We start from the raw sequence: 13,478 nt of genomic DNA, 5'->3' as shown, positions 1-13,478 counted from the left end.
AATCATCATTTGTATGTTAATTGTTAAATAAGACAAGGTTTTCTTACTATTATAGCACAAATAATGGTTATTTAATACATGCTTCTAAATTAAGATCTCAAAGCTAGCAAGTTAGACATTCCTGCTAGATAGTTTCCCAGAATTCTTTAGATGTCCTGGGGTAGTATATTTATCAGGGAATTTTAGTTTAAAGAAGTTTTTTTGGGTAAGCTTTAGCATAATTATCATTAAACATTTACAGCTATTAATGGTAGGAATAATATTGATTATATAACTAATTGTGGTTATATAGTAATAACTTTTAGTAATAACAGGAATATATCCTCCAAAATGTGACATTGGTTTAAAAAAATGGAAAATTATCTGGTACGCTGAACTTTTGAAAAAAAAAAAAAAGACTCACTACATTTGGTGCATGTATCTAATTCAGTCAAACCTGAATATGTTTACTTTTTCCAGCTTAAAATAAGGTGCTAGGTGCATTAAAAAGCCAACAAACCCTTATCTTCTGTTTTAGAATTGATACTAAGTATTGATTCCAATGCAGAAGAATGGTAAGAGCTGGGCATTTGAGGTTAAGAGATTGACCCAGAGTCACACAGCTAGGAAGTGTCTAAGATTAGTTTTGAACTCAAGACTTCTGATTTCCAGGCCTGGCTCTATCCACTGAGCCAAATAGCTGTCCTGCTGAATATGTTTTTGTAAGAATAAGGTGACAAGATTGTTCCTATTAAAAAAAAATTTGGCCTCCTACTCAGCATCACTAGCATTTCTTAAGAGTTTTAGAACTTTTTGTATCTAACAATAATTACTACTCTGTAAACATAGCCTTATAACCCACTTCTCATTTTGAGAATCTCATTTGGATATTGTTATCAGAGTAACTTACTGATAGCATAGACAGAAAGAGGAGTTCAGGAACAGATCATAATACTGACTCAGAGGCATGTTATAGTACTGATTAGACACCTCTTGGAGCTGTCTGCCAAATGCATAACAATTAATTTATTGCCTTATCATGATTATAATTTAATAGTTTAAAAGACAAAAGAACAAAGAAGTGATATTTCTATTTTGGATCTTATTTTCTCCAACAGAGACAAACTCTTTATTGGAATGGAATGATAGAGACCTTGAGGGAAGCAATACCTCTTTCTTTAAAATTTTTGGTAAACAAAAGAAAGTTGTACAAGGTCCAGTATATACCCTAGACTTAGGGAGAGTAGATTTCAAAAGGATCAATGGAAGGACAGGTAGCAAGAGTTTTGTGGATCAAAAATCTATACAAGTCAACTGTAAAGAATGAAATTCAAAAGATGAGGAAGCAATTCTGATGGGGAGGGAAAAAGGGATGTCAACTAAAGAGATTGGGGTAGAGTTATAAGGAATTAATTGGCAAACTTTGAAAGGTTAAGTAACAGAAGAGTTGTGTCAGGCCACTAAAACTAAGAATGATTGATTGAGAGTGAGGAAAGCCAAGGAAAACAGAAATAAAAGTGGGATGAGGTGGCATGCAATTTGGGGCCTGATAATGTCTGAGCACTGAAAAGGCCTCATCTGGAAAAGGCATTAGATTTGTTTTATCTTGCCTCAGAAGGCAGAACTGAGAGTAGTGGAATGAAAATTGCAATGAAGCAAATGTAAACAAAAATTAGAGGTAATTCCAGTCTAATATATTCTTCTTAATATGTTCTTTATTTGAGATTTAAAAGCAAAAGCTGGAAAACTACTTCTCTGTCTTCTTTTTAAAATCCTTACCTTTTATTTTACTATCAGTTCTAAGCCAGGTGTAGCGAGGGCTAGGCAGTCAAGGTTAAGTGACTTATTTACCCATAGTCCCATAGCAAAGAAGTGTTAGAGGTCAGATTTAAACTCAGGTCTTCTTGACTCCAGGCCTGGTGCTCAATCCACTGTGCTATCTAGCTGCCTCTAACTACTATACTATATAGAGAAGGTTCTTATTTAGATTGTGTTAGACTAGATATCTACTGAGGTCCTGTCTAGTTTTGAAATTCTGTGATTCTTTGGGTTAGTGAAGTGATAAAGTTCAGAGAAATGTGTGTGGAGTACAAGAAGAAATGTGTGACTAGAGAAAAATTTAGCTTTATTTTAGTGAACATTTTAAACATTAACTTTGGGGCAGCTAGGTGGCTCACTGGATAGAAAACCAGGCCTAAAAATGGGAGGTTCTAGGTTCATATCTGGCCTCTGACACTTCCTAGCTATGTGACTCAGGGCAAGTCCCTTAAACCCAATTGCCTGGCCCTTATTGCCCTTCTGCCTTGGAACTAATACTTAATATTGATTCTAAGATGTAATGTAAGGATCATTTATGTTTTTTAAAAAGTTTAACCTTTTTTAAAAGCCATTTTTGACTTCATTAACTGTTTGATTTTCAACTTAAATATTTGTCCTCTCATTATTTTGTTAAAACTGAGGCTTATTTGATTAAATACTTGTTATGGTTTACTTATAATAAAAGTCAACAAATAGTGGAGGGAGCTAATCTTGAAGTCAAGATGGCCCTTACACATGACTCTTAGTTGTCTTGCCAACTTTCTGAAACTGTTAAATTGTGCAGAGGGTGCCAATGAACATTTCTAGAGAAAATGTCCTTGCTTCCTTACCTGAGAGTTTTCTTTTTGAGTAAAATCCTAAATACACTCTCATTATATTATATTTTAACATGTAGGCTTGGAAATGTAATAATTCCAGAAGCAACTTGGGGGATGTATAGTTTCTCCTTTTTCTCCCTTGTTCTTGGCCTCTTCTACTTTGTGGAGTGCCTTATTAGTGCAGGTGGTAGAGTAAAGAGGACTAAGTCTAAGAACCATACCACCCACAATCAATCACAAAAATAGCACAAGCAAGAAAGAGCTGAAGAAGCTAACAGGCCACCATAAAAAATATCAGGGCCCAAGCTAGCAAGGCCCTCAATACCTTGGCCTCCTGGGCAAGTACCTCAGGCCCAAGATCCACAAGTCCAGTGCCTAGTGTTTTTGCCCCAAGATGGCCACTAAATGTTCAAGTCCTCTTGATTGGCACTAAAGGCCACCAAATTTAATACCAAGGTCTCCAAGGCCCCAACTCTGACAACAAGTCACCAAGTCTGATCCCAAGGCAGCCAGATCTGAAGCAAAGCTCACCAATTCTGTCCTCAAGGCTACCAAGTATGATTATAAGGTCATGATACCCAGTGGCTCTAAGGCTTCTAAGGCCAATGATTCCAAGACCATTAAGCCTATTGACCTCAAACCTATTGAATCCACTGACCCAAAGGATGCCAAAACCAAAGATACTGGAACTAAAGCTCTGAGCTCCAAGCCTTCAGAATCAATGCTTCATGACAGATGGACTTGTTTAAACTCTAAACCATCAGTTTGGTTTTTTCCTCAATCAGGATATAATTATTGATGTTCACTGTTTTGTAGAAATAAAGGAAATGGTGAGTCATAAGGAAAAAAATAGTTTCCCAATAGTTAAAGATTTGAACCCTGCCCCAATTGAGATAAAAATTGAATTTGGAAACAAAAGTAGCCTGGTGTCATTGCATCTATGAACCTTAGTACTATGAACAGCTAATCCATTGTACCCACAGCTATGTATTAGCTTCTTTTGCTTTCTATAGCATTGTACTTTGTGCCACTTCACTCTCAGCTTTCTTTTTCCAGTTTCTGCCATACTATGCTACATCACAGCAAAAAGTTGAGTATAGTTTTGCAAATGAATACCAAAAATTATTACACAAATCTTTATTTTTCTCTTGTTCTCTTCTTTCCCCCCTCCTCCCATCCTAACACAATGTCAAAAATATAATGAATTGGAAATGAAATAAAACTAGCATCCTTTATATAATTTTCTTTTGTGATACTTATAGGTGAACTATTTACAAGACTGAATTTATAAGGTGTATTAAAAATGGGTTTGACAAATGTAAGAATTAAAATTATTGTAGTCACTGTTTATAAAATTAACTCTTAAGTCACGAAGCTGTTAGCAGGTTTAGTAGCTTTATTACAGCAGGGTAGAGATAGTAAAGAGGGAAATGTAGGAAGGTGATAGGGGAATTGTGTAGCCTACCACTTCTTAAGTCTGCACTGAAGAAATCTAGTTTGCTCCCTGACAAAGTTCCAATCTCTGGCCAGAGGAGCTGGAGAGTCTCAGCCTCCAAAACAGAAGTCCTCTAACTCAAAGACACCAACGCAGAAATCCTCCAATGCAGAAGTGTCATGCTGAAGAATCCAATGCAGAGACACCAGCACATAGGTCCTCCCTTAGCAAGAGCCACTGGCTCAGAAGAAGCAGAAGAAGTGACCCAGCATGCTCTTGGCTTTTATAAGCAGTTTTTTCCATGTCATTTCTTGTCTCTCTGGTTCCTAATTCCTTTCACTATGGGCTGGTCTATCACATCTCAGGAAACAATCAAAGTCTCTCAATTTGCCTAGCACTGCCCAGGGGTTAGTGTGATGGGATCCACCTCCAGTCCTCTGAGGGTATAAACTCTCATCAAAAGAATTCACAAATTCCTGACTGATTAAGTTAAAAGGGTGTAGCACTCCAAGTACTAGATTAAGATTAAAAAAATTCCCTTTCAGAATCCCCCCTGTGATTCTATTGAGAGACAAACATGTTGTAATCTTCCAGATTTATATGCCTAGTCTCCCCAATGAATCATTTCAAATATACAGCTTATACCTCTAATGATCTTCTAGCTAAAGATACATACAATACTGCACTTTCTAAGAGGAAGTTACAATAGTTGAGAGATAAGAAGGAAATAAAAGAAGAAGAGAGCAAAACCAGTGTTTGGTAGGCACATTGACAAAAGCCAATTAGGGGGCAATCCCCTTTGGCATAAGAGTTTACATTCAAAATAAATGTGTTCAACCCTCTTCAGTTTGATTCACTATATCCCAAAGTTCATTCTGGATCTTTTGATGCAGTGTGTGATTTCTGCAGGCTTCTTTATCGCGCCATCTTTAAGAGTTTACTTTCTTGATTTGGAAAGTTAGTGAGCTTCTTTTCCTGAAATTTCTCTCAGAAAAAAATTTTTAAACTTGGATTTTACGAAAATTATACAAAGGGATATGAAATAACAGTAAATTTACCCACAGAAATTATTTGAATTTTTTTTGCTTTTCTCCATTAAATGTCTCAGGATACTGAAAGCCAAAAATAAAATTATGCTTAATTGCTTAAAATGAACTTCTTATAATGAGCTATATTACCTCAAAAGTTATGACTTCTATAGGACAGTTAGGTGGCTTAGTGGATAGAGAAACCTGACCTAGAGACTTGAGGTTTTGGGTTGAAAGGCCTTAGACACTTGTGATCCTGGGCAAATCACTTAGTCCCAGTTGCCCAGCCCTTACTGCTGTTCTGCCTTAGAACCTCTAGTTAGTATTGATTCTAAGACGGAGGATAAGGGTTTAAAAAAAAAAAAGTTACTACTCCCTCTTGAGAGGTTCCTCATTTGTTATTGAAAAAATACATAGGAAGGTAGAAGAGTAGGGTCTGAAGGCTTTCTCACCCTCCTAAAACCTCCACACAGAATCAAAAATAACTTCATAAAATCAACATTAAAAGTGGCAAAAATAGATAGGAGTCGAAGGGGCAGCTGGGCTAGCTCAGTGGATTGAGAGCCAGGCCTAGAGACGAAAGGTCCTGGGTTCAAAACCCGGGCTCAGACACTTCCCAGCTGGGTGACCCTGAGCGACTGTGTGACCCATTGCCTACTGGTTGTGGCCCTATGCTCCTAGAATGGAGTCCCAGGATAAATAATAAAATCAAATTACAATAATGTAATTGTTAAAAAAAAAAAAATAGATAGGAGTCGGGGAATCGCTGAACAGCCAAGGACAATTAGGGGAAAAGGTGGCTAATTTCCCTGGTCTGAGTCCAATTGCCATAGGCCCTAGGGTCTGGAACGGAACAAACAGAAGCAATCCACAAAGCAGCTCCAGAGCTCAGGATTAGCAACCTTACCTTGTTTGCTGAGCCTGGGAAGCCTATCCCCAAAGATACCACTGGAATCTGAACCCAGGGCCCTTGGAGTAACTGTTTATTGTGGTTTAGGAGACCCCAGTTAGCCTGGATACCAAAGGAGTGGATACCAGGCCCCAGGGAAGGAACTCAAGTCTTATTGCTAATAAATACTTTGGAGGCCTGAGGAACATGGACAGGACACCTGCTCTGTCCTGCTGCCACTGTGGTAGAGGAAGAGTGAGGAAGGAGCACGTGGTTAGTATGTTTTCTGAGGGTCTGGGGCCCTGTCAGCTATGGTCACTCTGAGGAGAGTAAAGTCCCTGGTTTTTGCTATAGGGGGAAGCAGACTAGCTGCTTGGAGTTGCAGCAGCAGAACTGCTCTTGGGCTCTGGTTAGAGCACCTATCGTAAATCATGGACTGGGGCTTCAGTGGGGGACCAGTAGTATATCAGACTCTGGACTATAAAAACTGTAACAACCAAATAGAACCCATGAAAAACAAACACAAAAATATCCTGAAACTCAAAGTAACATGCATCAACATAAGAGGTACTCTGAAACTTCAGAAAAAAGTCCATAATTAAATCTCTTGGCCTGGCTACTAAAATTTAAAAATAAATATGAACAAGCAAAGGAGAAAGAGCACACCTGTTGATAGTTATTATGGGGATAGAGAAGTTCTTGGCTCAAATTCAGAGGACAATGAGGTAAAAACACCTATTTCAAAAATAGCAAAGAAATACAATAAAAGGCCACAAACCCAAAAAAGAGCTTTTGGAAGAGCTTTAAAAAGACTTCAGAAATGAAACAGAAGAGGGGACAGCTGGGTGGTTCAGTGGATTGAGCGCCAGGCCTAGAGACAAGAAGTCCTAGATTCTAATCTGGCCTCAGACACTTACTAGCTATGCGACCCATTGCCTAACCCTTACCACTCTTCTGCCTTGGAACCAATACACGGTATTGATTCTAAGACAGAACGTAAGAGTTTTTAAAAAATGAAATGAGAGAAGTGGAAGAAAAATTAGGAAAAAAATAAGAGCAATGCAAGAAGATCAAGAAAATTATGAGGGTTTGCCCAAATGGAAAAAGAAGTCCAGAAACTTAGGGAAGAGAATAATGTTTTAAGGACTAGAATTGGACAAGGAGAACACCCCAGCCCTAAGGACAGGAACTCGCGTCTCACTGCTAACAAATGAGGGACATTGGAGGCCTGAGGAACAAAGATGGGATACCTATTCTGTCCAGCTGAACTATGGGAGACAAAGAGAACTGGGTGATTTCCCAAGACAAGGAGCAAAATTTAAAAAAAAATTAGATACTAGGAGACAAGCTGAAACTTCTTATCACAAAATCAGCTGACCTTCAAAATAGATCAAGGAGAGATAATATAAGAATATTTGGACTCCTAGAAAGTTATGATCATAAAAAGAATTTAGAAACTATACCTCAAGAAATCAAGGAAAACTCTCCAGAAATTTTAGAAATAGTGGGTAAAATAGGAATTGAAAGAATTCATCAATCACCACCTCAAAGAAAACCAAAGATGAAAATGCACAGGAACATCATTGCTAAGTTCTGTATCCCTCAAATTAGGGAGAAAATACTATAAGCAACAAGGAAAAAATATTAATACTGTGGGACTACAGTCAGAATAGCACATGACTTAGCAACCATAATGTTAAAGGAATGCATGACATGGATTATAGCATGTTGCAGCTCAAAAGAACTGGGCTTATAACCAAAAATAGAATCCAGCAAAGATAAGTGTAATTATAAAAGGGAAAAAATATTTAACAAAGGATTTTCACCTATTACTGAGCAAACCCAGGACTCAGAAGAAAATGTCTTCTATAAGAAACATACAAACATAACAAAAGGTTAATCATAAGCAACATTAAAAGATCAAATAATTTGATTCTGCTAAGAGAAAATGGCATCTATGGCCCCTGGGAATGGCATCTGCCTGGGTATTTTGAAGGGGCACTTGTCAATGGATGACTCAACGTCAAGGGAATGTAAGGGAATGAGCCAAAATGGTAGTGGAATAGACCAGGAAGAGGCAGAGTAGAATGGCTGTCTGAGAAGGAGGAGGAATTATCACAGAGAAGGGGAGGTAATGGAGGGCTTGGAGTACTAGAATCCAACTTTCATCAGAACTGAGATAGAGAAAACATACACAATTAGAAAGGTAAAAATTTTCTTAATGTACAGAGTAATAGGATGAAAGGGGGATGGGATAAGGGAGAAAGAAACTGGTAAGAGAAAGAACAAGGGAATTAGAAAAGGAGGGAAGAGAGGGATGCCTAGAGGGGAGTTCATATTGAGAGTTAGGGGCATAAGGTGAGAGAGGATAAGGGAATCAAGGAGTAGGAAGGCAATTTGGAAAATAAGGAGGGAATAAGGGAAAAGGTAGATAGAAGAAGAAATAAAAGGTATTGGAGGGGGCAGCTGGGTAGCTCAGTGGATTGAGAGCCGGGCCTAGAGACGGGAGGTCCTAGGTTCAGATCCGGCCTCAGACACTTCCCAGCTGTGTGACCCTGGGCAAGTCACTTGACCCCCATTGCCTACCCTTACCACTCTTCCACCTATAAGTCAATACACAGAAGTTAAGGGTTTAAAAAAAAAATTAAAAATTAAAAAAAAAAAAAAAGGTATTGGAGAAAGTGGTAAGGGAGTGATTTTTGGAAAGGTAGACCAGTTTGGATCTAGGAGGGCAAGGGGAGAGGATAAGGGAGGATTTAGGGGAAAGGATGTGAATAGAACAGGTATTGGTCAGAAGAAACTGGTCATCTGAGAAGGGATACAACATAAGGAAAGGAAGAGGGCAACAAACAGTGAGGAACAGAGTAAATGAAAATACATAGCTAGTAACTGACATTAAATGGATGAATTCACTTGAATTCATAAGTGTATGAATTAAGGGATGAATTCACATCTGCAAAGAAAATGGATAGCAGAAACGATAAAAAACTAACACCTGGCAATGTGTTCTTTATAAGAAACACTGCAAATGAAAGACAGAGTGAAGGTGAGGAGCTGAAACAGAATATATGATGCCTCAGCTGATCCAGAGAAGGGAGGGATAGCAGTCATAATCTCTGATAGCATTGGGGCTAAAATGGATATAATTGGAAGGGATAATCAGGGTAACTGTATAGTGTTGGGAGAGGGAGTTATGGATAATGAAGCATTATCAGTATTGGACCTGTATGTGCCAAGTGTTATAGCACACAGATTTTCAAAAGAAAATCTAAATTTAAGATGAAAATAGATATCAAAATAATAATAGCAATAGAGTTTAATTTTCCTTTCTCAGAACTAGATAAATTTAACTAAAAAATAAGTAAGAAAGTAGGAGATGAATAGAACCTTAATTAAGTTAAATATGATAGATATCTGGAGAACCCCAACACATTTTGCATGAGATTACTAATAGTTCTGAGCCTGAGCATACACATATTCCAAACAGTTTCTGGTGGAGTAGCAATGGCTTAGATAGTATAGTTGACAAAAAGTTTTACCTCAACACTCATCATACTTTGGAGGTAATTCTGCATCCCCGAGGGGCTGTGGCACTGGAACAAAAGCTCTCAAGGTGGAAAGACTCATTTTGGAAAGAGTGTGGTCTTGGCAACAGATCATGTCTGCTACTTACGGAACAATCTTGCAAAATATCACCCTGGTAAAATATGTTAGCTGAGAATCTGACAGGAATATGGAGAAACAGAATATTACATTGCTAGAGCACCTGCGAATTGTTTTTTTAGAAAACAAGATAGAATTATACCTTAAAAACTAAAGCTGTTCATTGACCCAGAGATCTCATTTCAAGAGTTAAGACTTAAGGGCATTATTGATAGGGTAAAAATGTGTATGTATGAAACTATTCATGGAAACTTTGTTTGTAATGACAAAATAACTGGAAATAACACAAATAAAATGAATGGGAGAAATAACTGAATAGATGTGATATTTGAATGAAACGGATTGTATTATGTTATTGAAATGACAAATGTAGGAAATAAAAAGAAAATAAAGGAGAATATACAAAAAGATAAAAGGAGAATAAGAATAATCCATACTATAATTACATTCAAAAAATGTAATAGGGACAGCTGGGTGGATTGAGAGCCAGACCTAGAGACAGGAGGTCCTAGGTTCAAATCTGGTCTCAGACACTTCCTAGCTGGGTGATCCTGGGCAAGTCACTTAACCCCCATGGCCTAGCCCTTACCACCCATCTGCCTTGGAACCAATACACAATATTGATTCTAAGACAGAAGGTAAGGGCTTAAAAAAAAACTGCTTGAACACATGGGTTGATGGGGATATTATTGGGGATGTAGACCCTAAGGATCACCCTAGTGCAACTATCAATAATATGGAAATAGGTCTTGATCAATGACGCATGTAAAACCCAGTGGAATTGTGCATCAGCTATGGGGGGGTGGGGTTAGTGGTGGTAGGGGAGAGGGAAAGAACATGAATTATGTAACCATGGGAAAATATTCTAAAAAAAATTTTTTTAATGTAATAGCCACAGTCAAGAGAAAAAATATCCAAGAAAAACAAATCCAAAGGGAACTCAAAAAGACGAGGATTTTTATATTAGCATATATGTAATTTATATATATTTAGACAATGTTGAGTTTGTGGTTTTGCACATAATCTTTTTAAAGTATCTTTTTAGTTAAATTTTTTGTTCCTGTTGGTTAGTAAGTACCTAATAAAAGTAAACACACACACACACACACACACACACACACACACAATAAGTAAGGCTTCTGAAATTCCTAAGGAATATAGCTGGAGAGACTCTACATGCTGTCCTGGGTCTACTAGTTTCAGTGCAAATACCTCCCCTTATGTTTCTGTCTCTTCTTTGCCTTAAATTCAAGTAAAATAAGCTTTAGAATTGTAAAAATAAAGAAATAATGTCTGTATATATAGCCTGAAGTAGGAAAATTTCAAATTCAGATAGCAGATTTTTTAAACAGCAGATTCATAATTCAAATGACCTACCCTTTTTTTTCTCTCCTTTATTTATATTATTCATATTTATGTATTTTAAATTCTCAATTAATTATTTCTGTTCTGATTCTTCTTATACCATTCATTTGTTTCCCAGTGTAGACAGTAGTTTCTTTAAGGGTTATTCCTGAAATAAGTTACAAATATTCTAGTTCAATCACAGGTATATAGATTATCTTTGGAATAAATTAGCCTAGAAGCTTATTTCACCCACTATTAAGAAAAACACACTTTTCCTTATTTACTTTATATATACTTGTTATGAATGGTGAATCAAAAGCATTAAAAACAGTTTAAATGTTTAAGAATTATCTCTTTCTTTAATGTAGTTTGTCCTGCCAATCATATCTTAGAAACTATATAGGAAACAAACTTTTACATAATTTTATTTATTTTATTTTTATTTCATTATTTCTGAATTACATTAAAAATTTTTTTTAGTCTCTTAGAATTATGAGCTCCAAATTCCCACTACTTCCCTTCTCATTGAAAAGGAAGGTAGTATATCAGTTCTACATATGAAGCCATGAAAACACATTTCCATTATTAGCATGTTGCAAAAAAAGACCACAGACACACAAAAATGAAAGAAAAATAAAGTGAAATATTTATGAGTTCTTTTTAATTGTCTTGGATCACTGTGTCTTTCATACTCAATTATAGTTACAATATTTCTGTACCATGTACCATGTTCTTCCAATTCTGCTTACTTCACCTTGTGTGTGTCCTTATAAGTCTTTCCAGCTTTTTTTGAAATCTTCCCCCTTTTCATTTATTGTGGCACAGTATTACCCCATTACAATCATGTATCATGACCTGTTCAGCCATTCTCCAATTGATGGGCATCTCCTCCGTCTCTAATTCTTTCTCACCCCAAAAATGAGCTACAATATCTTCTTTTTCTGACAAGTTAGCCAATGTGATAAGCATGAAGTGGTAGCTCAGAGTTGTTTCAATTTGCTTTTCTCCAATCAATAGTGCATTTCCCCCTTGTGATTATTGATAGCCTTGAAGCCTTTTTCTGAAAACTAACTATTCATTTACTGTTTATCAATTGGGGAATGGCTCTTATTTTTATAAAATTGGTTCCATTCTTTACATATTTGAGAAATGAAGCCTTTATCAGAGAAGCTTGTGAAATTTTTTCCACTGTCTCCTGTTTTCCTTCTAATTTTGCCTGTGCAAAAACTTTTAAATTTCATATAATCAAAATTATCCATTACATTATTTTTTAAAAGTAATTTAATATTGGTTTTATTCTTTTTAAAGGCTGGGTCCTCAGCACCATTATACAATGACCAACCTGAAGAGCCTGAGACAAATGCCACAGATAGTATAGAACTGTTTGAAGACAACCAAGTAACCAGTCGCTCAAAAGCAATAGCATCAAAGACCAAAGAAATTGAACAGGTATTCCAATTTAACAAAATACATTATAAGTGACGCTAAGTGCAACTAACTCAACCATTTCAATGGATAAAGATTATTGAAAATATAGCTTAATATATGCTTTCTTTTCTTTTTTAAATCTTCACCTTCTGTCTTACAATCAATACTGTGTATTGGTTCCAAGGTGGAAGAGCAATAAGGGCTAGGTAATGGGAGTTAAGTGGGAGTTGACTTGCCCAGGTTCACACAGCTGGGAAGTTTTGAGGCCAGATTTGAACCTAGGACCTCCCATCTCTAGGCCTGGCTCTCAATCCACTGAGTCATTCAGCTGTCCCCTATACTTTCACATTAAATGTTGATAATGACCCCTTTCAGAAAGAAGGGGGAAAAAAAGACTGTTTTACCAACATTACTGAAATAGTACATGTATTTAATTTGTAAAAAAATATACATATATTAGGAATAAGTGTCCATTTTTGTGATAGATATCTATATTTTTAAAAAATTTGGTCACCACAGCTCTAGAAACCTCCCTAATGTAGTAATCAGAAAAGAACTCTTTATTTGTTAATAAACTAAATTGAATGCTGAAGGTAGGATAATTTGAATAATTTATATGTCAAGATAAAAATAATATAAGGAATTGCAAATTAAAATTTTTTCATTTTTGTAAGTTGTCAAATTATTTTTTTTTTAAGTAGGATTGGGAGTGGGAGGAAGAGTTTCAAATTTCTAAACATCAGTAATGGCTACAGAAAGTGTATTTACTCCATTATACATAAAATAGTCTAACAAATAAAACTACTGGTTCAGATTATGAAACTCTTTAGAAATTAAATGAGACAATATTTGTAAAGTGCTTAAAATAGTTCCTGTTACAGAGTAGGTGCTATATAAATGCTAACTCCTGTTATCTTGAGGCAGCTTGTGACACAAATGGATAATGATGACACTGGAATCAGTATTTAATTTTAGTGTTTTCTTGCTATTTGTAAAAGTTCTTTCTTTAATGTGTCTATGTGCCAAAGACCCTATTTTCACTTCTCTCCTAGGCCATCTTCCTTGCAATAGTC

The 13,478-nt window shown here is 36.4% G+C and overlaps 1 protein-coding gene across 1 annotated transcript in view; it reads left to right on the top strand.

Annotated features, from left to right (window-relative positions):
- PPHLN1 (periphilin 1) overlaps positions 1 to 13,478 on the top strand; it is a 135,985-nt gene that overhangs the window by 70,738 nt on the left and 51,769 nt on the right. Inside the window, exons 4-5 of the mRNA XM_044679109.1 lie at positions 9,550 to 9,667; positions 12,286 to 12,426. Of these exons, the coding sequence (XP_044535044.1) occupies positions 9,550 to 9,667; positions 12,286 to 12,426 (259 nt within the window). The remainder of the gene's footprint in view (positions 1 to 9,549; positions 9,668 to 12,285; positions 12,427 to 13,478) is intronic.

Source organism: Gracilinanus agilis, chromosome 5 (genome assembly GCF_016433145.1).
Source record: "Gracilinanus agilis isolate LMUSP501 chromosome 5, AgileGrace, whole genome shotgun sequence".
NCBI lineage: Eukaryota > Metazoa > Chordata > Mammalia > Didelphimorphia > Didelphidae > Gracilinanus > Gracilinanus agilis.
The sequence above is the reverse complement of the archived record's forward strand: the minus strand, read 5'-3'. Positions and strand labels throughout refer to the sequence as shown.